The 25279-nt window shown below is 59.9% G+C and overlaps 1 protein-coding gene across 11 annotated transcripts in view; it reads right to left on the bottom strand.

Moving 5' to 3' along the window:
• The window catches only part of SLC4A2 (solute carrier family 4 member 2), a 104121-nt gene that overhangs the window by 11568 nt on the left and 67274 nt on the right, over window positions 1-25279 (bottom strand). For 8 of the 11 annotated variants that reach the window (XM_073334968.2, XM_073334970.2, XM_073334969.2 and 5 more), the window contains 16 exons: window positions 20329-20494; window positions 19807-20024; window positions 19528-19649; window positions 19117-19343; window positions 18335-18471; window positions 17780-17960; window positions 17522-17657; window positions 16831-17011; window positions 7445-7559; window positions 7075-7259; window positions 6182-6407; window positions 5667-5882; window positions 5143-5291; window positions 4103-4297; window positions 3360-3593; window positions 2916-3005 (listed from right to left, as the gene is read on the bottom strand). In XM_073334968.2, the coding sequence (XP_073191069.1) occupies window positions 2916-3005; window positions 3360-3593; window positions 4103-4297; window positions 5143-5291; window positions 5667-5882; window positions 6182-6407; window positions 7075-7259; window positions 7445-7559; window positions 16831-17011; window positions 17522-17657; window positions 17780-17960; window positions 18335-18471; window positions 19117-19343; window positions 19528-19649; window positions 19807-20024; window positions 20329-20494 (2778 nt within the window). Of the gene's footprint in view, window positions 1-2915; window positions 3006-3359; window positions 3594-4102; window positions 4298-5142; window positions 5292-5666; window positions 5883-6181; window positions 6408-7074; window positions 7260-7444; window positions 7560-16830; window positions 17012-17521; window positions 17658-17779; window positions 17961-18334; window positions 18472-19116; window positions 19344-19527; window positions 19650-19806; window positions 20025-20328; window positions 20495-22291; window positions 22526-25279 lie in introns of those variants that run through there. The other 3 variants (XM_078851886.1, XM_073334967.2, XM_073334975.2) reach the window with 3 other exon arrangements.

Genomic DNA, 25279 nt, shown 5'->3' with positions numbered 1-25279 from the left:
AGGGACAAACCATCCCGATGTGTAGAAAGAATAGTAAATACTCTGAAATATGGCAAGCGACCAGCTTGGCTTAACAGTGAAATCTTTGCTGATCTTAAACACAAAAAAGGGGCTTACAAGAAGTGGAAGATTGGACAAATGACCAGGGATGAGTATAAAAATATTGCTCGGGCATGCAGGAGTGAAATCAGGAATGCCAAATCACACCTGGAGTTGCAGCTAGCAAGAGACGTTAAGAGTAACAAGAAGGGTTTCTTCAGGTATGTTAGCAACAAGAAGAAAGTCAAGGAAAGTGTGGGCCCCTTACTGAAGGAGGGAGGTAACCTAGTGACAGAGGATGTGGAAAAAGCTAATGTACTCAATGCTTTTTTTGCCTCTGTCTTCACAAACAAGGTCAGCTCCCAGACTACTGCACTGGGCAGCACAGCATGGGAGGGAGGTGACCAGCCCTCTGTGAAGAAAGAAGTGGTTCGGGACTATTTAGAAAAGCTGGACGAGCACAAGTCCATGGGGCCGGATGCGTTTTATCCGAGAGTGTTAAAGGACTTGGCGGATGTGATTGCGGAGCCATTGGCCATTATCTTTGAAAACTCATGGCGATCGGGGGAAGTCCCGGACGACTGGAAAAAGGCTAATGTAGTGCCCATCTTTAAAAAAGGGAAGAAGGAGGATCCTGGGAACTAAAGGCCAGTCAGCCTCACCTCAGTCCCCGGAAAAATCATGGAGCAGGTCCTCAAGGAATCAATTCTGAAGCACTTACATGAGAGGAAAGTGATCAGGAACAGTCAGCATGGATTCACCAAGGGCAAGTCATGCCTGACTAATCTCATTGCCTTCTATGACGAGATAACTGGCTCTGTGGATGAAGGGAAAGCAGTGGACGTGTTGTTCCTTGACTTTAGCAAAGCTTTTGACACTTCTCCCACAGTATTCTTGCCAGCAAGTTAAAGAAGTATGGGCTGGATGAAAAGACTATAAGGTGGACAGAAAGTTGGCTAGATTGTCAGGCTCAACGGGTAGTGATCAATGGCTCCATGTCTAGTTGGCAGCCGGTATCAAGTGGAGTGCCCCAAGGGTCGGTCTTGGGGCCGGTTTTGTTCAATATCTTCATAAATGATCTGGAGGATGGTGTGGATTGCACCCTCAGCAAGTTTGCAGATGACACTAAACTGGGAGAAGAGGGAGATACAGTGGAGGGTAGGGATAGGATACAGAGGGCCCTAGACAAATTAGAGGATTGGGCCAAAAGAAATCTGATGAGGTTCAACAAGGACAAGTGCAGAGTCCTGCACTTAGGACGGAAGAACCCAATGCACCGCTACAGACTAGGGACCGAATGGCTCGGCAGCAGTTCTGCAGAAAAGGACCTAGCAGTTATAGTGGACGAGAAGCTGGATATGAGTCAACAGTGTGCCCTTGTTGCCAAGAAGGCCAATGGCATTTTGGGATGTATAAGCAGGGGCATTGCCAGCAGATCGAGGGACGTGATTGTTCCCCTCTATTCAACATTGGTGAGGCCTCATCTGGAGTACTGTGTCCAGTTTTGGGCCCCACACTACAAGAAGGATGTGGAAAAATTGGAAAGAGTCCCGCGGAGGGCAACAAAAATGATTAGTGGACTGGAACACATGACTTATGAGGAGAGGCTGAGGGAACTGGGGATGTTTAGTCTGCGGAAGAGAAGAATGAGGGGGGATTTGATAGCTGCTTTCAACTACCTGAAAGGGGGTTCCAAAGAGGATGGCTCTAGACTGTTCTCAGTGGTAGAAGATGACAGAACAAGGAGTAATGGTCTCAAGTTGCAGTGGGGGAGGTTTAGGTTGGATATTAGAAAAAACTTTTTCACTAGGAGGGTGGTGAAACACTGTAATGTGTTACCTAGGGAGGTGGTGGAATCTCCTTCCTTAGAAGTTTTTAAGGTCAGGCTTGACAAAGCCCTGGCTGGGATGATTTAATTGGGGATCGGTCCTGCTTTGAGCAGGGGGTTGGACTAGATGACCTCCTGAGGTCCCTTCCAACCCTGATATTCTATGATTCTACGATAACCTGCCCAAGCTCCCAGGGGCTGGCTTCTGCTTCTTGTTTGCTGGAAGTTCACCCCAATAAACATCAGATTGTTTGCTCCTTTGGACTTCGGGGATTGCTGTTCTCTGCTCATGGGAGAAGGACCAGGGAAGTGAATAGGTGAAGCAATGGGGGCAGGAGGGAAGGGGGCGGGGGCAGGCATAAGCGGGGATGGTGAGGTAGGGGGAAGGGGGCAGGAGGCTGGGACCAACGTGGGAATGGCGGTAATGCCCCAGTGCCCCATCTCCAGGGCACTGTCCCCGTCCCCATCCCCCTAGGCCTGGCAGTCCGGAGCCAAGGCCGTGGGGCATCCAGGGGGAATCCACCCAGCTGCGGGAATTTGGCGCCACAGGGCAGGCTGGGCAGTGGTGGGGACGAACCCAAGGCGGCCAGTGCCTGTGGGAAGAGGGCCAGGCTGGCGAACGCCGGCTCCACCCAGGGCGTACAGACACGGGGACAGGGAGACGGAACCAGGCGGGTCCCCAGCTCCAGGCTTGGCCAGTCCGCACCAGGGCTGAGCCGCTGGCTCTCCGGGCTTCCCGGGCGGTGTCCCAGAGGTCGACAACCTGCTCTGGGGGAAAGGCTCCTGCTGCCGGGGCCGGACCTAGCTGGGTGCGTCGGTCCCCACGGAGAGCACGAGGCTCCCCCAGCTCAGTGGGACTCGCTGGGCAGAGCTTGCGGGAAGCAGCAGGAAGGCTGGAGCCCTGAGGCTCCATGGAGAGGGGGACCCCTGGGGGTAGGGCAGCTGAGGGGTCCCCCCAGGGGGTGTCTGCAGGCCAAGGCACAGCACAGAGCCTGTGGGTCCCTGACATGGGGCCGTGGGCCTGCAGGACCCTCCCCGCCCCACTGACCTGTGTGTACGTGTCCTGGACGCTGAAATCCACCAGCACCATGATGAGGATGGCGATGGGCACCCCGAAGTCCCCGATCACCCGACGGATCTGCAGAGAGCGGGTCAGCACTGGCCAGGGCAGGCCCCAGGAGCCCTGGCCCCAGCAAACCCTGCCTGCCCCCCAGGAGCCCTGCCCCCCTGCCATGGCACAACCTGCAGGGGCCTGCCGCCAGCTCTGCCCCTCCCTGCCCCCCAGCACCTCTCCCTGCCCCGGGCTCAGCCCCCCCTACCCTCCAGCGAACCCGGCGCCCAGCTCTGCCCTTCCCTGCCCCCAGCAAACCCTGCCCCCAGCTCTGCCCCAGCCTGCCCCTTCCTCCCACCCCACAGCTCTGCTCCAGCCCTTCTCCCCCAGCCCCCCATGCCCAGCCTCCCCCACGGCCCCTCGGGTGCCCCACCCACATACACGTCCCGGGAAGAAGCGGCTGTTCTTGAACTTGCGCAGGAAGAAGGCGATGAAGAAGGTGCCGGCCATGAGCACCAGCGAGAGCAGGGCTGTGTTGGGCTGCCCTGTCACTGCCGGCCCGGCCCGGCCCCACGTCCCGTTCCCCAGGGCCGCGCTGCTATTGCCCCCGCCCAGCGCCTCTGCGCCCGTCCCGTTCGCCTGCCCGCAGCCGTGCAGGGGGTGCTCCTGGAAGATCTGCCAGGAGATCATGGGGGCCTGAGACCCTGCCCACAGTCCCCCAGACCCTCCAGCCGGGACAGCCCCCCACGCCCCACCCCCTCCAGCCCCCACGCCCTCCAGCCAGGACAGCCCCCCATGCCCCACCCCCCTCCAGCCCCCACGGCCCCCCATGCTCTCCAGCCAGGACACCCCCCACGCCCCACCCCCTCCATCCGGGACGGCCTCCCATGCCCCACCCCCTCCAGCCAGGACAGCCTCCCATGCCCCACCCCCTCCAGCCTCCACGGCCCCCCATGCCCTCAAGCCAGGACAGCCCCCCACGCCCCACCCCCTCCAGCCCCCAAGGCCCCCCATGTCCTCCAGACCCCATGTCTCGCCCACTCCAGCCAGCCCAGCCCTCCATACCCTGCCCCCTCCAGCCCCCACAACCCCCCCGCACTCCACCGACTCCAGATCCAGCTGTCCACCCCAGCGTGGGATCCCCCCGGCCTTGGCTGGCTGGGCTCAGCCGCCCAGGCTCTCACCTTGGCCAGCTTGGAGAAGGTCTCGTAGATGAAGATGAGGGAGATGAGGAAGGCGAAGATCTCCTGGGTGAAGCGGGATACGAAGCGCACCAGGATGCTGCCCTCCACAGCCACCATCACCAGCACGATGAGGATGAGCCAGAAGCCGATCCACACGCGCCCCACCAGGTACTCCAACCCGTTGGTCGTGCAGAACTGCCGGGGCACAGCCCACAGTGAGGGGGGCCTGCTCCGCACCCCTGGCCAAGGGCTCCCCGCCCTGCCCCCCAGGCAAGGTCTCTGGGACGCTGTTCCAGGGGCAGCAGGAGCAGAACGGGGGGTGGGGATCGAGGGGCAGGGCAGGCTGGGGGAAGAATAGGCAGCACTGGGGGCGCAGGGGCTGGGGGGGCAGGGTCTCTGGGGCTGGCAGGGAGCCTGAGCCGTGGGTCTGCTCCGGGGTTACGGTACAGGACATCAGGAGCCAGCACGACCCCCGACTCCGGCCCCGTGCCCAGCCGCTGCCCTGTACAGAGGGGTTCTCCAAGACACCCCCTGGGACCTGGGGCTCTCTGGAGGCTGCCGGGGAAGTGGGGGTGCTGGGAGGCTGGGGGGGGTTCGTGAAGGTCTCACAGGGCTACAGGGGACCATGGGGGAGGTTGGAGCTCGGGGGGGATAGGGAGAGGTGTCAGTTTAGGGAGAGGCAGGGGATTATTGGGGCTCCAGCGAACTAGCAGGGCACTCTAGGGGACAAACAGGGTTTCTGGGGGACTATCAGGGAGTTCTGGGGGGCTTCTGGGAGTTCTGGGGGGTCTCTTGGGGGTTGTTGGGGGTTCCAGGAGGCTCTGGGAGGCTACTGGGGATTGTGGGGAGCTCTGGGAAGTAATGGGGGGCTCCTAGGGGCTATCTGGGGGTTCTGGGGGCTTTGGGGGTAATGGGAGGCTCCGGGGGCTATCAGGGGGCTCTGAGCCGCTCTCGGGGGTTCTGGAGGGTAACGGGTGGCTCCGGGGGCTATCAGGGGATAATGGGGGGCTTCGGGGCCCTCCCAGGAGTCCTGAACTCACTGTGAAAAAAGCTTCTTCGAAGACGAGCAGGGGCCCGGAGAAGCCGATGACGAGCAGCGGCTGGGCGCCCAGCAGGCAGAACACGATGCCCTGCACGGCCGTGGAGATGATCAGCTCCGACACCCCGATCAGGTCCTGGGTCTTCTCCCCTGCGGGAGCGAGGCCTCAGCGCTGGAGACTGGCCCCTCCCCGGCCCCTCCCCACTCACCCCCAGCAATGGGCCTCACGTCCCTCCCCATCCACCCGCCCTGCTGGTGGCATCAGGCCCTGGACGCCTTCCCTAGTGACCCCCCAGCTACATGGGATCCCCAAGTCCCCCCCGGCCAGCCCCTGCCCCCTAGGGAGGTGTTCCCAGAACAGACAGGCAGGAGCATGACACCTACCCCGCCCCGTGGCCCTTACCCAGCCCCCCCACCCCCCAGTCCTCCTTAGCCAGGAGCCTCCCCCTGGGTGATTCTTACGCAGCAGCCCCCCCGCCCCCCCGGCCTGGCAGCTCTTTCCCAGCTGCCCCCCCCACCCCTTACCCAGCAGCCCCCCGAAGGTGATGGCCGGCGAGAGAGCGGCGAAGTAGATGAAGATGATGGCGGCGACGCACTGCGGGTTCAGGCTGTCCCTGAAGTCGCTCAGGTACTTGGGGTAGCGCCGGCTCACGTCACGGACGAGCCCCCCGAAGGGCCGGCCCGTGCGCCGCAGGGGGTCGTCCTCGTCCTCTGCCTCCCCCTCCACCACCTTCAGCAGCGCTGCTCACACAGACAGCCAGTTAGGTGCCCACCCAGCCCCAGCCCCACCGCCATTGGGCCTGGCAGGGCAGGGGGAGCCTCGCCTGCCCGGTCCCAGCCCCAGCACAGCCCCATGCCATGGGGAGCTGCAGCCCCACCCCAGCCCCGCGCCATGGGGCCTGGCAGGGCAGAGGGAGCTGCAGCCCTACCCCAGCCTCATGCCATGGCCTAGCAGGGCAGATGGAGCTGCAGCCCCACCCCAGCCCCGCGCCATGGGGCCTGGCAGGGGGGTGCCACCGGCCCCGCCCTGGGCCCGGTACCTTTCTCGGCGGGCGACTTGGGCTCCAGCATGGTGCCCAGCAGCAGCCGGCGCTCCTGCTCCTCTCGCTTCTGGAGCATCTGGCGCTGGAAGTGGGCCACGGAGCGCAGCAGCTCCTCGCCCTGCACCTCGGAGGGCGGCAGCACCACGCTGCAGTCCAGGAACTCATTGATGGCGCTGAGCAGGTCGTGCCGGTCGTCGGCTAGATACGCCGCCTCGTGGAATTGCTGGGGGGGTAACCTGCCGGGTCAGAGGCGCCGTGCGCTGGCCGTGGGCCAGGAGAACACGGATCCTCGGGGGGCTGGGCCCTGGGGCAGGATGACCACGTGTCCAGCCCACAAGGAAGGAAAGTGGGAGACGGCTGGGCCCAGAGGAACCCCCAGGGTTGGGGGCAGAGCCCTGGGACCCACGGCCTTACCCTGCAATCAGTGTGAAAGCCGAGATGGAACTGGGGCGGGGGAGTCGAGGAACCCCCAGGGTTGGGGGCAGAGACATGGGACCCACGGCCCTACCCTGCAATCAGATGGAACTGGGGCGGGGGAGTCGAGGCCCCACAACAGGCCGGGCTGGGGGGGAGCCATCAGGAGGAGATGGAACTGGGGCGGGGGTAGGAGCAGGCAGGCTGTGGGGAGCCAGCAGACGGGGGGGTTACCTTGTCAGACATGAGGGTGGAGATGGAGCCGGGGGGAGAAGCCGGCAGGCAGGGGGGGAGCCAGCAGACGGGGGGGTTACCTTGTCGGACATGAGGGTGGAGATGGAGCTGTGGGGAGAAGTCGGCAGGCCGGAGGGGGAGCCGGCAGGCAGGGGGGGTTACCTTGTCAGACATGAGGGTGGAGATGGAGCCGGGGGGAGCAGCCGGCAGGCAGGGGGGGAGCCGGCAGGTGGGGGAGTTACCTTGTCGGACATGAGGGTGGAGATGGAGCGCCCGATCTCGTGGTAGTCCATGTTGGCGCTGCTGGGCCCCAGCAGCACGAAGAGGAAGCGGACGGGGATGGGCACCTCCAGCACTGAGTCCAGCTCCACGGCCGCCTGCAGCCGCACGAAGGCCATGGTGGGCTGGTCCAGGAACTCCACGCAGCCTGCGGGCCACAGGCCAGTCAGCGCTCACTGGCGGCCCCCAGCGAGGGGGAACCGAGTCAACACTCGCCCGCAGAAGGGCCTGGCTGCCACATCCAACCCTGCCCCCCATCGGCCGGCGGGCTCGGCACAGCCTCGGCCCTGGGCCCCTCGGCCCCTCTGTCCAGCCAGCCCCACCTGCCCTTACCCACAAGCACCACCGTGGCCTCTGCGTTTTCTGGGATCTTCTCCAGCAGCTTCAGCTCATGCTTCGACTTCGACCTCGTGATGCCAGCTGGGGGTGCTGGGGTCAGGCTCTCTCGCTGTGAGACAGGAACAGGGAACACCAGGTAAAAACCCCGCCATGGGGTGGGAGCCGAGCCACCAAGCCAAGGGCCCAGGGGTCTTGGGCAGAGTCCGGAGCGGGGACAGGGTGTCAGAGTTAAGGTAAACAGGGGCAAGAGCTCCCTGGGGCGGGGTGCTCAGGAAAGGGGACAAAAGGCCCGGGGGTGGGCTGGGTGGTTAAGAACATAAGAGTAGCCAGGCTGGGTCAGACAGGTCTTCTGACAGCAGCCAATGCCAGGTGCCCCAGAGGGAACGAACAGAACAGGTAATCATCAAGTGATCCACCCCTGTCACCCATTCCCAGCGTCTGGCAAACAGAGGCTAGGGACACCATCTCTGCCCATCCTGGCTAATAGCCAGGAATCCCTGTTGAGGTTACAGGGACAAACCATCCCAATGAGTCGAAAGAATAGTAAATATGGCAGGCGACCAGCTTGGCTTAATGGTGAAATCCTAGCGGATCTTAAACATAAAAAAGAAGCTTACAAGAAGTGGAAGGTAGGACATATGACCAGGGAAGAGTATAAAAATATTGCTCGGGCATGTAGGAATGATATCAGGAGGGCCAAATCGCACCTGGAGCTGCAGCTAGCCAGAGATATCAAGAGTAACAAGAAGGGTTTCTTCAGGTATGTTGGCAACAAGAAGAAAGCCAAGGAATGTGTGGGCCCCTTACTGAATGAGGGAGGCAACCTAGTGACAGAGGATGTGGAAAAAGCTAATGTACTCAATGCTTTTTTTGCCTCTGTTTTCACTAACAAGGTCAGCTCCCAGACTGCTGCGCTGGGCATCACAAAATGGGGAAGAGATGGCCAGCCCTCTGTGGAGATAGAGGTGGTTAGGGACTATTTAGAAAAGCTGGATGTGCACAAGTCCATGGGGCCGGACGAGTTGCATCCGAGAGTGCTGAAGGAATTGGCGGCTGTGATTGCAGAGCCATTGGCCATTATCTTTGAAAACTCGTGGCGAACCGGGGAAGTCCCGGATGACTGGAAAAAGGCTAATGTAGTGCCAATCTTTAAAAAAGGGAAGAAGGAGGATCCTGGGAACTACAGGCCAGTCAGCCTCACCTCAGTCCCTGGAAAAATCATGGAGCAGGTCCTCAAAGAATCAATCCTGAAGCACTTGCATGAGAGGAAAGTGATCAGGAATAGCCAGCATGGATTCACCAAGGGTAGGTCATGCCTGACTAATCTAATCGCCTTTTATGATGAGATTACTGGTTCTGTGGATGAAGGGAAAGCAGTGGATGTATTGTTTCTTGACTTTAGCAAAGCTTTTGACACGGTCTCCCATAGTATTCTTGTCAGCAAGTTAAGGAAGTATGGGCTGGATGAATGCACTATAAGGTGGGTAGAAAGCTGGCTAGATTGTCGGGCTCAACGGGTAGTGATCAATGGCTCCATGTCTAGTTGGCAGCCGGTATCAAGTGGAGTGCCCCAGAGGTCGGTCCTGGGGCCGGTTTTGTTCAATATCTTCATAAATGATCTGGAGGATGGTGTGGATTGCACTCTCAGCAAATTTGCGGATGATACTTAACTGGGAGGAGTGGTAGATACGCTGGAGGGGAGGGATAGGATACAGAAGGACCTAGACAAATTGGAGGATTGGGCCGAAAGAAATCTGATGAGGTTCAATAAGGATAAGTGCAGGGTCCTGCACTTAGGACGGAAGAACCCAATGCACAGCTACAGACTAGGGACCGAATGGCTAGGCAGCAGTTCTGCGGAAAAGGACCTAGGGGTGACAGTGGACGAGAAGCTGGATATGAGTCAGCAGTGTGCCCTTGTTGCCAAGAAGGCCAATGGCATTTTGGGATGTATAAGTAGGGGCATAGCGAGCAGATCGAGGGACGTGATCGTTCCCCTCTATTCGACATTGGTGAGGCTTCATCTGGAGTACTGTGTCCAGTTTTGGGCCCCACACTACAAGAAGGATGTGGATAAATTGGAGAGAGTCCAGCGAAGGGCAACAAAAATGATTCGGGGTCTGGAACACATGAGTTATGAGGAGAGGCTGAGGGAGCTGGGATTGTTTAGCCTGCAGAAGAGAAGAATGAGGGGGGATTTGATAGCTGCTTTCAACTACCTGAAAGGGGGTTCCAAAGAGGATGGCTCTAGACTGTTCTCAATGGTAGCAGATGACAGAACGAGGAGTAATGGTCTCAAGTTGCAGTGGGGGAGGTTTAGATTGGATATTAGGAAAAACTTTTTCACTAAGAGGGTGGTGAAACACTGGAATGCGTTACCTAGGGAGGTGGTAGAATCTCCTTCCTTAGAGGTTTTTAAGGTCAGGCTTGACAAAGCCCTGGCTGGGATGATTTAACTGGGAATTGGTCCTGCTTCGAGCAGGGGGTTGGACTAGATGACCTTCTGGGGTCCCTTCCAGCCCTGATATTCTATGATTCTATGATTCTATGATTCATTGAGGGACCTATCCTCCATGAACTTATCTAGCTCTTTTTTTAACCCTGTTACAGTCCTGGCCTTCACAACATCCTCTGGCAAGGAGTTCCACAGGTTGACTTTGCATTGTGTGAAGAAATACTTCCTTTTGTTTGTTTTAAACCTGCTACCTGTTAATTTCATTGGGTGACCCCTAGTTCTTGTATTATGGGAAGGAGTAAATAACACTTTCTTGTTTACCTTCTCCACAACAGTCGTGATTTTATAGACCTCTATCATATCCCTTCTTAGTTGTCTTTTCTCCGAGCTGAAAAGTCCCAGTCTTATTAATCTCTCCTCATACTGCAGCCATTCCAGACCCCTAATCATTTTTGCCCTTTTCTGAACCTTTTCCAATTCCAATATATCTTTTTTGAGATGGGGCGACCATATCCGCATGCAGTGTTCAAGATGTGGGTGTACCATGGATTTATATAGAGGCTATATGATATTTTCTGTCTTATTATCTATCCCTTTCTTAATGATTCCCAACATTCTGTTCACTTTTTTGACTCCCGCTGCACATTGAGTGGATGTTTTCAGAGAACTATCCACACTGACTCCAAGATCTCTTTCTTGACTGGTAACAGCTAATTGAGACCCCATCATTTCATATGTAGAGTTGGGATTATGTTTTCTAATGTGCATGACTTTGCATTTATCAACATTGAATTTCATCTGCCATTTTGTTGCCCAGTCACCCACTTTGGAAAGATCCTTTTGTAGCTCTTCGCAGTCTGATTTGGACTTAACTATCTTGAGTAGTTTTGTAACATCTGCAAATTTAATCTGCTGGCCAGCCCTGGTCCCAGGACAGATCCCTGGGGGACCCCACTATTTACCTCTCTCCGCTGTGAAAACTGTTGAGGAAAGGAGACAAGGAGCCCCAGGGGGGCATGTGATGTTATTGACATAATCTGTGACCATATAGATCATTGTTCCAGACACTGGTATATATTTGCAGCAAATATTGTACAAAGGTTGTCGTGTAAGGTGTCTATGGAGAGGTTCGCAAAAAGAAAAGGAGTACTTGTGGCACCTTAGAGACTAACCAATTTATTTGAGCATGAGCTTTCGTGAGCTACAGCCGATGAAGTGAGCTGTAGCTCACGAAAGCTCATGCTCAAATAAATTGGTTAGTCTCTAAGGTGCCACAAGTACTCCTTTTCTTTTTGCGAATACAGACTAACACGGCTGTTACTCTGAAACCTGTCATTATGGGGAGGTTATGATTTGCTGGTTATGATGATGCTGTCTGTGTCTGTGTAGCATTTTTGTAGTTGAAGTTATGAATATTGGCTATGTCCTTGTATCTTAATATGTTTTGATTCTAAGTAGCCTCAGAGAAGCATTTGGTCAGCTTCCTGAGAAGGGACTATTCTCAGTAAAAAGAAAAGGAGTACTTGTGGCACCTTAGAGACTAACCAATTTATTTGAGCATGAGCTTTCATGAGCTACAGCTCACTTCATCCACTGAATGCATCCGATGAAGTGAGCTGTAGCTCACAAAAGTTTATGCTCAAATAAATTGGTTAGTCTCTAAGGTGCCACAAGTACTCCTTTTCTTTTTGCAAATACAGACTAACAGGGCTGCTACTCTGAAACGTATTCTCAGTAAGTGCCCAATCAAGAAACACTTAACGCACAATGGACCTTGGGAGACACCAATCCACATCTGAGCTTTCCTGGGAACATTCAAACTAACATGTAAACAACGGCGTCGGCCTGTAAAGAACTGAGTCATGCATGGACATGTGACTTGCCCATGTGACTCCAAACTCCATCTTGTTGCTGTGATCTTACACAGGAGAACCAAGGGGTTTCCACCCACGAGAGAGAGTATAAAAGGCAGCTGCATCTCCTCCATTTGGTCTTCAATCCTCCATCTGACCTCTGGAGGAACATTGCTACAAACTGAAGCTCTGAACAAAGGACTGAAAGACCCATCCCAGCTGGGGATATTCTCCAGAGACTTGATTTGAACCTGCCGTTTATTCCTTCACTGCTACAAGAACTTTGCCATGACTGTATGTCATTGATTCCATTGAACCCATTCTAGCTCTCATCTCTATCTTTTTCCTTTTATGAATAAACTTTTAGATTTTAGATTCTAAAGGATTGGCAACAGCGTGATTTGTGGGTAAGATCTGACTGGTATATTGACTTGGGTCTGGGGCTTGGTCCTTCAGGATCAAGAGAACCTTTTTTCTTTTACTGGGCTGTTTGGTTTTCATAACCATTCGTCCCCATAACGAGTGGCGCTGGTGGGGATACTGGGAAACGGGAGTGTCTAAGGGAATTGCTTGTATGACTTCTGGTTAGCCAGTGGGGTAAAACCGAAGTCATCTCAGTTTGGCTGGCTGACATTGCCTTAGTAATAAAGGACACCCAGCTTTGGGCTGTGACTTCCCTGCTCTAAGCAATTTGTCCTGAATTGATACGCTCAGTTGTGTCCCGCCAAAGGCAGCATTGTCACCGTGGTGTAGTCACGCTTGGACCCACAGAACCAGGTCAATTAAGCTTTGGGTCAGAACCCCACGCTATCCAAATTTGAACTTTGGTATTGAGAGTTTGATTGGTTAAAGAGCAGTTGCAGTGGGTGAGCAAAGAGCATATGAGGGCCTTGACAAAAAAGCCCTGGAAGATTTGTGTTCAGAAAAGGGGATAAGCTTTAGAAAGAAAGCTACAAATCAAGAACTGAGAAATCGGTTAATGGCCAGTGATCAGGAGGCAGGAGCACAGCCCTTACCTGACGCTACAGAAGCTGCAGAAGCAATTAGAATGCAAAAGGCAGCAAATAAACTGCAACTTAAGCATAAACAGAAACTACCAGATATTTGATTGCTGGAAAAGCAAAAGAATGCTGAATTGGAAAGAAAAGCTGCTGAGAGACAGAAAGAAGCTAAGGAAGAAATGCTAAATTGGAAAGAGAGGCTGATGAGAGAGAGGAACGGGCTCTTAGGGGGCATCTGGAGCTGCTGGCTGCTGAGGAGAAAACTCGCCAGATGCAACAGGAGATGGCCAGACTTCAGCTCCAAGTATTGGAAGAGCAGAGAAAGTCATCGCCACCTGGTACTACGCTTCCCTGCCATAACGAAAGAAACTGGGAAAGGATCTGTCCCATTTACAAAGATACTGAAGACATAGCAGAATTTCTGTCTACCTTTGAACATCTATGCGCTCTGCATGGGATCCCAGATGAGTAGCAAATGCCTGTCCTGCTGACCAAATTGACTGGAAAAGCCAGGGAAGTATTAAATGAATTAAGGGAACAAGAAGCCTTAGATTATGTGCTGTTTAAAAATTCTGTGTTAAGGCGATTCAAGGTCACCCCTGAGTCTTACCGGGTTAAGTTTAGAAAGTTTAAAATGTGTAATGATGGTACTTTTGTAGAATGTGCTCATAAGCTGATGGGTTTTGTTAAAAAGTGGGTTGTGGGAGCAAAGACGCATGGGAGTTTTGAAAAACTGCTGAAGTTAATAACTTTGGAACAGTTCTTAGACATTGTGCCTGACCAGGTGAGAGCAGCTGTGTGTGATAGGGACCCTGAGTCAGACCTACAAGCTGCGGAATTTGCAGATGCCCATACCCAAAACAGGGCTTGGGAAGGGTATTAACCCCAGGGGGAAATTAATCACCATTCTCCCCAGTTCAAGAGAAGGGAAGGATTTGAAAGGAAACCAGGCCCTGACTCTTATAAAGGAGCTCATGGGGGCCCAGAGGGTAGGAACTCTCACCCCAAGAATAAACAGGTTAAATGCTATCACTGTGGTGTGCTTGGCCACATGAAACCAGACTGCCTGGCCCTGAAGGCCAGCCCAAAACCACCAACCCCAAAAGCCACGGTAAATGCCAACTCCATTACTCTGAGCCCCCAGGCTGACCCAAGCTACAATAGCACCACCTTGAGTCCAGGGGCAAGCCCAGCAGTGGCATGGGAGGAGGTGACGAGCTCACCAGTTATGTCAGGACTGAGGCATGGCAGGGGAGTGAGCAGTTTATTAAGAAGGCAAAGGTCAATGGCGTTCAATGCACGGGGTGGCGAGATTCTGGCTCTGATGTGACTCTAGCTAAGGCACATCTGGGGAAGCCAGAGGAGATGTTGCCAGGGGAGTATGTGATGGTAGTGGCACAATCTGAATACTCTGTGGACCTGCTGATGGCTAGAATCCACCTTGCGTGGGATGGCCATAAAGGGGATGTGAAGGCTGCTGTCCGGGATTTAATTCCAGCTGATGTTTTGGTAGGAAATAACCTACTGAAGGTGCCTGGCCAAGTTAATGTGGTAACCAGGTTGCAAAGAGAGTTTGGGTCTGTGGCAGATACCCTAATTGATGGCAGTGAGGAGGACTGCAAACAGACAGAGTGTCTCTCAGGCTGAGTCAGGCGAGGATTTGTCTGAGATATCGGAGGTGGTTCTGAATTCAAATGAAACTCAGAAGGAATTCATTATGGCCCAGCGGAGTGATGTATCACTAGAGAGAGCCAGGAATGATGCTCAAAGTCAGATCCCAGCTAGTGAAGAGAGGCAGGTTTTTCATGCTGTTGTATAGGGAGCCTCCTAGGGGAAGGAAGCATTCCCAAACAGGAGTTCGCAAACAGCTTGTGGTACCTGAGAGTTATCGCAGTGCTTGATTTATTGAAGGTCACTGAGAGTACCGCAGGAGCTGTGAACTGTGCCAGAAGCGTAAGGGGTTAAGGGGGCCTAGCAAGGGGCCCCTCCAGCCTCTGCCCATTATTGGGGAGGCTTGTGCCAGGGTGTCTGTGGATATTGTGGGACCACTCCCAAAACCTTCCAGGAATGGGAAGAAATACATCCGTGTGCTGGTAGGTTTTGCTACCAGATACACTGAGGCTGTCGCATTGTGTAATATTGAGGCAGAGACAGTGGCAACGGCCTTGTTCTCTCTCTTTAGCATGGCAGGTTTTCCCGAGGAAATAGTGTCTGACTGTGGCTCTAATTTTATGTCTGTGCTTTTCAAGCAGTTGTGGGAATTATGTGGGGTGAAGCACCTGAAAGCTGCTCCCTACCACCCCCAAACTAATGGTCTGGTGGAAAGGTTCAATGGGACCCTGAAGTCTATGTTGAAGATGTACATGGATAGACACCAGAATGACAGGGATGTTATGCTGCTGGATCTATTGTACGCATATAGGAGTGTGCCCCAAGAGTCTACAGAGTTCGCTCCCTTTGAACTACTCTATGGGAGTGCGATGTTATTGACATAAGCTGGGACCGTATAGATCATTATTGCAACCAAGGTCCTGTAGTGGCACCAAATCTTGCATAAGGGGGGTCAAATAAGGTGTCTATGCCCTAGTCTACACTGGGGGAGGGGTGACCTAAGATACCCAACTTTCAGCTACGCGAATAGCAGAGCTGAAGTCGGCGGACCTTAGGTCGACTTACCTGGCCGTGAGAACATCGGCAAGTCGACGGGAAGCGCGTTCGGGGATCGATTTATCGCATCTAGACAAGACGCGATAAATCAATCCCCAATAGATCGATCACTACCTGCGGGTGGGTAGTGAAGACCTGCCTTTTGACAAGTTATGGTTGGCTGGTTATGATGATGCTGTCTATATGTGGGTATCATTTTTGTAGTTAAAGTTATGAATATTGGCTCTATCCTGTCTGTAGTTCAAACGTGTGCTGTGCTTCTGGGTGCCACCCCAGACAAGTTGGTGTCAGCTCTGCCCAGCCTGCTGGATGACCCATTAAGAACCATCAGCGATACCACTGACCCATTGCGAGAAGGCAGACACGCCTTGCGATTCAGCAAAGTATGCAGGGACTTGCCCATGTGACTCCAAACTCCATTCTGCTGTAATTTTCCACAGTAAGAACACAGAGGGGTTCTTACTCCTGGAAAAGTATATAAAAGGCTGATGCCACATCTCCATCTTGTCTTCAGTCCTGCTTCCTGCCTCTGGAGGGACTTTGCTACGCTGAAGCTTTGAACCAAGGACTGAAAGACCCATCCCAGCTGGGGATGTTCTCCAAAGACCTGATTTGAACCCGCAGTTTATTCCATGACTGCTACAAGCCTGAACCAAGAACTTTGCCATTGCTGTGTGTCATTGATTCCGTTTAACCCATTCTAGCTCTCGTCTCTATCTTTTCCCTTTTATGAATAAACCTTTAGATTTTAGATTCTAAAGGATTGGGAACACGTGATTTGTGGGTAAGATCTGACTTGTATATTGACCTGGGTCTGGGGCTTGGTCCTTCAGGATCGAGAGAACCTTTCTTCTTTTACTGGGGTATTGGTTTTCATAACCATTCGTCCCCATAATGAGTGGCCCTGGTGGTGATACTGGGAAACGGGAGTGTCTAAGGGAATTGCTTGTATGACTTGTGGCTAGCCAGTGGGGTAAAACCAAAGTCTTCTCTGGCTGGCTGGTTGGGTTTTCCTTAATAGTAAAGGAACTCCAGTTTGGGGCTGTAACTGCCCTGCTCTAAGCAATTTGTCCTGAATTGACACTCTCAGAAGTGTCCCGCCAAAGGCAGCATCATTACAGGGTGGTTGGGTGGATCAGGAAAGGGGACAAGGGGCTTCAGTGGTGCTCAGCAAGGGGGGGCAATAGCTCTTGGTGGGGGTGAGGCTCAGGAAGGGGGATGAGGGGCCCTGGGGAGGTCAGGAAGGGGGATGGGGGCTCAGGAAGGAGGATGAGGGGCCCCGTGGAGGTCAGGAAGGCGGACAAGGGGCCCTGGGGGGGGTCAGGAAGGCAAAAGAGGGCCCGAGGGGGCCTGGGGGCTCAGGAAGAGGGTACTCGGGCACACAGCACCAAGGCCCCCACTCACCTCCCGCTCCACCTCGACCCTGGCCTCATGTTCAGCAGGGTGGGCGCCGATGAGGGGCTCGGTGACCGTGGGCTCGCTGCCCTCGCCCACGTGGTTGGCGCTGTGGTGATGCACCAGCAGGGAGCCCAGGCTGCCGGCTGAGATGTTGCGGGGGAAGAAATCCTTCTCGTCACTTGGGTGGCTGCAGGACGAAGCCAGGGGAAGGGTCTGCCGCCTGCGCGCGCCAGGGACTCTGGGCCCCGGCCGGCCATTCTCCGGCCGGCCAGCGCGCTGCACGCTGGGACTCGGGGTCTCCCTGGAGCATCCGCTAGCACAGACCTCAGCGGGGGGCCGCCTCCCCCTCCCTTCTCCCTGAGCCCCCTTCAAACCGGCCAGGGCCCTGACGGGCCGCAGGTGTCTGCAGCCTACTCTCAGACTGGGTGCGGGTGGGGCAAAGAGCCTGCACCCACCACCCCAGCACAGCCTTGGGCTTCGCCCCAAGTGATGCCCGGGAGCGTAACAGGCACTCGCCAGTGGGACAGTCGGGCGGCCCTGGCACTTGGCTCGAGGCCCCAGGGGGCTGGGTGTGTGCACACGGCTCCCTCCCCCAGGCCCCAGAGACCACGCCAGGCCCCAGCAGGGAGTGAGCAGCCGCATGGCGCTAGCCTGGGGCGATTCCCTCTCCAGGCCCCAGGGCGCGCGGGCAGGTCACCTGTGCTTTAGCAGCAGTGCCCGCAGTATGTTGGCGCGGTCCTCAGCCCGGATCTGGTCTGAGATGATCATCTGCTCCACCACCTGGTGCGCCACCCCCGGCAACGTCTTCTGGTCCAGGTCCAGGAGCACGGCCCCTGGGGGCAGAGCCGAGGGCTAAGCAGAGAGGCCGAGGTGCCACCCCGCTCTACCCATCCGCCCGAGCCGCAGCCAGGCCTGGCCGGGACCTCCCACCCCTGGCTGCACCCCTCCCACCTACCATGGGAGAGGGTCTTGCGCAGCTCCAGCAGGCTGCGGAAGCTCAAGGAGGCCACATGGGGCTTCCCCCAGCGATCGGTCTCCTCCTCCACATCTTCCTCGAACTTGATCCAGCGTGCTGTCTCCTTCCACTGCAGCTCCTGGTTCTTGTCCACCACCAGCTCGTTCAGCTCCACAAAGACCTGCCGGGGCAGAGGTAGGGTCCGTGGGACTCAGGGGGTGGGGCTGGGGTCCCCTTGGACGGCTGCCAGACCCTGTGCCCCTGGTGCCCGTCCCCCAGCCCCTGCCCCCCATGCACGGATCCCAGCCCACAGCCCGGCCCCCACAGTGCCCAGCCCCCAGCCCCTGCCCCCCCATGGGACCCCATCTCCCAGACCCTGCCCCCCCCATGGACCCCAAACCTTTCCCCTTCCCCCCATGGCACTCCATTCCCCAGGCCCACCCCACCCTGCAACCCCATCCCCTGGCCCTCATGGTGCCCATCTCCCCCATGACCCCCATCCCCTGCTCCCTGTGCCCCCCCCATCCCCTGCCCCTGTGGCCCCACCCCAGTCACCTCGTGTGGCTGCCGGTCGTGTTTCCTGTGCCGGGCGCTCGGCTCCGCGTGGTCTTTGCTGACGTGCACGACTTGGCCCTTGGCGCTCTTGCGGACCAGGTGCCGTCGGACCCCAGGCACGTCCTCGAACCTGTGGCCTGCGGGGAGACAGGCAGCGGTGCTGAGCCTGGCGCTGGGGGAAGCTGGAGGCATTTCTCCGCCGCCGCTTCTCCTCCTGTTGGCGCAGGCGAGGGAGCCGCTGGTCGCTGCCCGCCGGCGGGAGGGGCATGTGGGATCGCACACCTGCCCCAGCTGTCCGGCTGCCCCAGGCCCAGCTCCTGCAGGGGAATCGCTGCAGAGCTGCCCAGCGGCTGCCCCAGGCCGTGGTGCTGAGGCATCCTGTCTGTGCTGCATGAGTGCAATGTGTGTGTGTGTGTGGAGAGGGGTGTCCAGGGGGGCAGTGAGTTTCCCTGGCCCAGCACAGGGGATCCACCAGGGAGGCTCAGTCAAGCTGTGGGGCCCCCCCATGAAGCCTGGGCCCCCAGGGTACCGGTGACACGCAGCCTGCGGGTGGCTCCCCCTGGCCTGGCTTGGCGAGGAGCTCCACTGATTGTATTCCCATCGCGCCCACGTGGCCACCCCACCCCAGCACCCCTCTGTGCCAGGGGCTGAACACACCCAGTCCAGAGACAGTCCCTGCCCTACACAGCTGGTGCCCCGATGCTGCACCATCCACACAGATCAGCTCGGGGCCATGTCCCCGGCCCACGCCCCTCCTCCCTGGCAGGGCCTGGGGCACTCACTCTTCATGTAGTCCAGGTCGGCCGAGGCCAGGGTCTGGGCCTCCGATTCATCCGTGGGCACCTTCTGGTACTGGGCCTGCTCCACTCCCGTCATGCTGCCAATGCGCCGCCTCTCGTTCAGGTTGTAGCTGCGGTGCCCCAGCTGGGACTTGGCAACGGGGCGGCCTGGGCAGCTGGGCTCGTCTGCACTGGGCCCATCGGGCCCACGGTCCTCCTCGGGCCTGGGGCTGGAACAGACACCTGCCTCAGAGCTGGGGTCCCGGGCTGGGCCCTGCCACCAGCCCCCTGGGGCAGTGTCCAGCCCCACTGCGAGCAGCCGAGGAGCCCTTGAGCCCCAGCGCCCAGATGCCCCACTGTGCCAAGACCCCTGCCGCTCTGCTCCGTGCAGCCGGTCCCCAGATGCTCACTCACCCAGCCCCCTTGGGGTCCGTAACTGCAGCCCCCAACAGCTCCATGGGGGAGCTCGGCAGAGACGTTGGGGTCGTGGGCTCCTCTGGGCGGCGCTCGGCAGCCTCATCCTCCTGCAAGAAGAACTGAGAAGGGACATGGCTTGGGGCACCGGCGGCGACAGCAGGGGCTGGAGGTCCTGCCCTTGTGGCCCCAGCCCTGGCTGCCAGAGCCTCTCCTCTGGGCCCCCCTCGCTGCTCCAGCTGACCCCTCCCGCTCCCTGCTGGGCCCCCAGCCCTGTACCTGGATCCCCCCGGGCAGGTCCTCGGCCGACCGCTCTGGCTCCGTGTCACAGGTGTCATCCTCATCCTCCTCCGCCTCCTCGATGGTGGGAGTCTCCCCTGGAACCGACGCCCGGCGCCGCTTCTTCTTGCCCTTCTGCCCCCCCTTCTTCCTGCGGGCATCAGGGGGCAGGTGCGTGGAGAGGGGGTGGTGAATGTGGTGGGACGACTGGCGGTGATCTGGGAGGAACAGAAGGCATGGGCATGGGCACCGAGCTGGGGCCAGACCCTGCCTGCCTCCCTGCCTCGCCACACCATGCCCCCGGGCTGCCCCCACCTCCACAGCACCCACATGCCGTCAGCCGCTCGCCCGGCACTAGCGTGGCCCAGGTGCCCCACGGCGCTGCCAGGCCGGAGCATCTCCCCACCGGCACCCAGGAGCCAATGAACCGGCCTGGGGCCGCCCCCACGGGCCGTGTCCTCTGCGCCCTGCCCCTGCGCTGGCCCCGGACCCCCTGCCCTGCCCCTCCCCGCCCTCTCTCACACTCAAAGTCCTCCTCGCTGTAGCTCCGGCCGGCCTCCTCCCCGTTGCGCGGGTGCGAGTCGTGCAGGATCTCCTCGAAGCGCTCCACGCCCAGCGTCTTGTTCAGGTCAGTCTCCTCCTCCTCCACCGCCGCGGGCGAGCTGGGGCCCAGGGCCTCCGCCTCCGGCTGGGGAAACGCAGGGCCGAGAGATGCCCCGGATCAGCGCCACAGCCCCGCCGCGACCGCCCCCGGCCAAGCCCCCACCCCCAGCCGAGCCCCCGCCCCGCAGCCCCCGCCCCTGCCGAGCCCCTGCCCCCTGCCGAGCCCCCACCCGTCTCCCCACAGCCCCCACCCCTTGCTGAGGCCCCACCCCGCTCCCCGCAGCCCCGCCGCGACAGCCCCTGGCCGAGCCCCCGTCCCCGGCCGAGCCCCCGCCCCACAGCCCAGCACCCCGCAGCCCCCACCCCCTGCCGAGCCCCCGCCCTGCAGCCCCTGCACCCTGCTGAGCCCCCGCTCCCCGCAGCCCCCACCCCCTGCCGAGTCCCCGCCCTGCAGCCCCTGCACCCTGCTGAGCCCCCGCTCCCCGCAGCCCCCACCCCCTGCCGAGCCCCCGCCCCGCAGCCCAGCGGCCCCTGCCGAACCCCCGCCCCGCAGCCCAGCGCCCCTCGAACGGCACTGGGGCATTGAGGCCAGCACTGCTGGGCCAGAGCCTGTCCAGCCCAGCGTCCCCTGCAGCAGCCTGGCTGCCCTGCTGAGTCTCCCTTCCAAGTACGCCCCAGCCAGCCCCAGCCCCAGCCCCAGCCCCAGCCCCTGCTCAGGCCCCGAGGGGTCACGGCCCAGTGCCGGCTGCACTGAAGCCAGGCCGGTCACACGCTCCGCACAGCCGGTACCCGAGGTGCCAGGCCCGGCGGACGCTGCCCCACGAGGCAGCCCGGAGAGCCCGCCCTGCCCGGGGGTTTGGAGTCCCTGTGCGGTGGGGGCCCAGAGCGGAGCGGTGACCGGCTCCATCCCAGCCAGGCAGAGATCAGCCTGGCCCGGCGGGGGGGGGGGATCAGTGCCCCGGGGGGGCCTGACACCCCAGCTCCCCTCTGGACCCCACAATGCAGGGCTGGGCCCTCGTGCCCCGGAGTCCCGGCAGGAGGGACCACAGGTCTCTGCCCTCCGGGGGGACCTGCGGGGCTGGCTGCAGCATTGGTCCCCGCTAAGCCTGCCATACTGGGGCAGCAACCCCCCACCCAGTGATGGAGCCCCACAGGTTTCGTCTCCCCGTCTGCCCACCCCCCGGCGACCGAGCCCTGCATCTCCTTTCCCCTCCTCCCTCGGCGACCGAGCCCCACACGTCTCCTCTCCCCTCCTCCCTCGGCGACCGAGCCCCACACGTCTCGTCTCCCCCTCTGCCCCACACAGCGACCGAGCCCCACGTGTCTCCTCTCCCCTCCTCCCTCAGCGACCGAGCCCCACACGTCTCATCTCCCCCTCTGCCCCACATAGCGACCGAGCCCCACACGTCTCCTCTCCCTTCCTCCCTCGGCGACCGAGCCCCACACGTCTTGTCTCCCCTCCTCCCTCGGCGACCGAGCCCCACATATCTTGTCTCCCCCTTCGCCCCCCCCAGCCACTGAGCCCTACGTCTCCTCTCCCCTCCTCCCTCGGCGACCGAGCCCCACACGTCTCGTCTCCCCTCCTCCCTCGGCGACCGAGCCCCACATATCTTGTCTCCCCCTCCGCCCCCGCAGCCACCGAGCCCTACGTCTCCTCTCCACTCCAGCCCCCCAACCCCCAGTGATGGAGCCCTGCGTCTCATCTCTCCTCCAATCCCCGCAGCGATGGAGCCCTGCGTCTCGTTCTCCCCCAATGATGGAGCCCCGCATCTCCTCTCCCCTCCACCCCCCAGCCCAGCTCGTGTGGCTCAGGCTGCCGCGCACCCCCTGCCGGAGGTGGCTGCTCCCCGCACTGCGGCCGGGGGGCCCTGCCCCCTCCTACCTGAGCCATGGGGGGGCCGCCGGGCAGCGTGGGGACAGGGGCTGAGGGGCTGCTGCTGCTCCCTGCGCCCCGCTCCGGCCCCACCAGCCAGGCAGCCGGCGCTGAGCTTTATGGGGCTCTGCCGACTCGGGAAGGTCGCGGCCGCAGGAGGGACGGGAGCAGCGGGAGGCGACAGGCGGCTCCTTCCCTCGGTGCCACTCCAAATATTGACGGAGGCTCCCCGCGCCGGGGCCGCCGGCCGCCAGCTCCGGCACACGCCTGAAGGTGCCCTCTGCGCGGGAGCGGCTCTCCCCGGGCTCGCCAAGAGCATCTCCGGGTGAGTCCCACGCCTGCCCCGGGACTCCCCCGCCCCCATGGGGCCGGAGAGGGGCCCCCAGAGCCCCCCACCCCGCTGGGGGCCTGACTGCAGGGCCCCGCTCTCCCCGGCTATGCTGCGCTATGGGTGACCAGGTCCCCTTCTCCCAAGGGTGCTGTGCTGGCAGGGGCAGGCCCCCCTTCACCCAGGGGTGCAGTGGGGGGTCAGGTCCCCCTTCACCCAGGGGTGCAGTGCTGGGGGCAGGTGCCCCCTTCTCCTGAGGTCTGCTCGGTCCCTCGGCATGGGCACTAGCCAAGGGAGGAAACAGCTGTGGGTCCTGGCCCCACCCCTGGCCCTGGAGGGAGCATCTGCCCCGGGACATGGCCCTTCCCAAAGAGGGGTGCAGAGGGGCTGTGGGTGGAAGGCAGTGCCCCCAGCCCACCCGCGCTGCCCCCAGCCCATCGTTGTCCCCACGAGAGCCTGACGTGCAGCCCTCCCGCCTCCCCACCCTGCCGTGACCCCACATTGACCCCTCCCTCCCCGCCATCCCCTCCCCACCCCACCTCATCCCCAGACCTCCCTGCCCCACCCCACTGTGACCCCCAACATCCCTATCCCACCCCAGCCATGACCCCTGACCTCCCCCAACCCACCCCCACCACGTCCCCAGACCTCCCTGCCCCACCCCACTGTGACCCCAGACATCCCCCCCACCCCTGCCGTGACCCCTGACCTCTCCCCAACCCACACCCACCATGTCCCCAGACCTCCCTGCCCCACCCCACTGTGACCCCTGACCTCTCCCCAATGCACCCCTGCTGTGTCCCACAACCTCCCCGCCCCATACCCGCCATGACCCCAGACCTCCCTGCCCGACCCCACTGCGACCCCCAACATCCCTACCCCATCCCCACCATGACCCCCGATCTCTCCCCAACCCACCCCAGCTGTGTCCCCAGAACTCCCTGCCCCACCCCACTGCGACCCCCGACATCTCCGCCCCATCCCCGCCGTGACCCCAACCTCTCCCCAACCTCTCCCCAACCCACCCCACTGTGACCCCAGACATCCCCCCCAACCCCGCCGTGACTCCTGACCTCTCCCCAACCCACCCCCACCACATCCCCAGACCTCCCTGCCCCACCCCACTGTGACCCCTCCTGCCTCCCCACCCTGCCGCCCCACATTCACCCCCCCTCCCTGCCATCCCCACCCCACCCCACCACGTCCCCAGACCTCCCTGCCCCACCCCACTGCGACCCCAGACATCCCTACCCCATCCCCACCATGACACCCGACCTCTCCCCAACCCACCCCTGCTGTGTCCCCAGAACTCCCTGCCCCGCCCCACTGCGACCCCCGACATCTCCACCCCATCCCCGCCGTGACACCAACCTCTCCCCAACCCACCCCACTGTGACCCCAGACATCCCCCCAACCCCCGCCGTGACCCCTGACCTCTCCCCAACCCACCCCCACCGCATCCTCAGACCTCCCTGCCCCACCCCACTTCGACCCCAGACCTCTCCATCCCACCCCCACCGTGACCCCTGACATCCCCACCCCATCCCTGCCGTGACCTCCGACCTCTCCGCATCCCACCCCCGCCGTGACCCCTAACCTCCCTGCCTCACCCCACTGTGACCCCCGATCTCTCCCCATCCAACCCCCGCCGTGACCCGGAACAACCCCTGCTGTCCTGAACCAGCTGCAACACTCAGTGACCCCGTCCCCACCGCAACCCCAACCTCCCCCAGCCCCACTGCCTGCCCCACATCCTCACTGCCCTGCCCACCACACTGCCCTGCCCCACATCCTCACTGCCTAGCCCAGCTCCCAGCCCCACTGCCTGCCCCACATCCTCACTGCCCAGGCCACCCCACTGCCTGCCCCACATCTTCACTGCCTAGCCCAGCTCCCAGCCCCACTGCCTGCCCCACATCCTCACTGTCCAGCCCATCCCACTGCCTGCCCCACATCCTCACTGCCCAGGCCACCCCACTGCCTGCCCCACATCCTTACTGTCCAGCCCAGCCCCCAGCCCCACTGCCTGCTCCCCATCTGGACTACCCAGCCCACCCGACTGCCTGCCCCACATCCTCACTGCCCAGCCCACCCCACTGCCTGCCCCACATCCTCATTGTCCTGCTCCACTTCCTCACTACCCAGCCCAGCTCACTGCTCTTCCCCACATCCTCACTGCCCAGTGCACCCCATTGCCTGCCCCACATCCTCACTCCTCTGCCCACCCTACTGCCTGCCTCACTGCCTCGCCCCACATTCTCACTGCCCAGCCCACCACACTGCCCTGCCCCACATCCTCACTGCCTAGCCCAGCTCCCAGCCCCACTGCCTGCCCCACATCCTCACTGCCCAGCCCACCACACTGCCCTGCCCCACATCCTCACTGCCTAGCCCAGCTCCCAGCCCCACTGCCTGCCCCACATCCTCACTGCCCAGGCCACCCCACTGCCTGCCCCACATCCTCACTGCCCAGCCCCGCCTGAGCCCCACTGCCCTGCCCCACATCCTCACTGCCCAGCCCATCCCACTGCCTGCCCCACATCCTCACTGCCCAGCCCACCCCACTGCCCTGCCCCACATCCTCACTGCCCAGCCCCGCCTGAGCCCCACTATTGTGCCCCACATCCTCCCTTGCTGTCCCACCTCTTCCCATAGCCCCACACCCCAGC

The sequence above is a fragment of the Lepidochelys kempii genome, chromosome 2 (assembly GCF_965140285.1).
Source record: "Lepidochelys kempii isolate rLepKem1 chromosome 2, rLepKem1.hap1, whole genome shotgun sequence".
NCBI lineage: Eukaryota > Metazoa > Chordata > Testudines > Cheloniidae > Lepidochelys > Lepidochelys kempii.
This window is presented reverse-complemented; position numbering and strand designations above follow the sequence as displayed.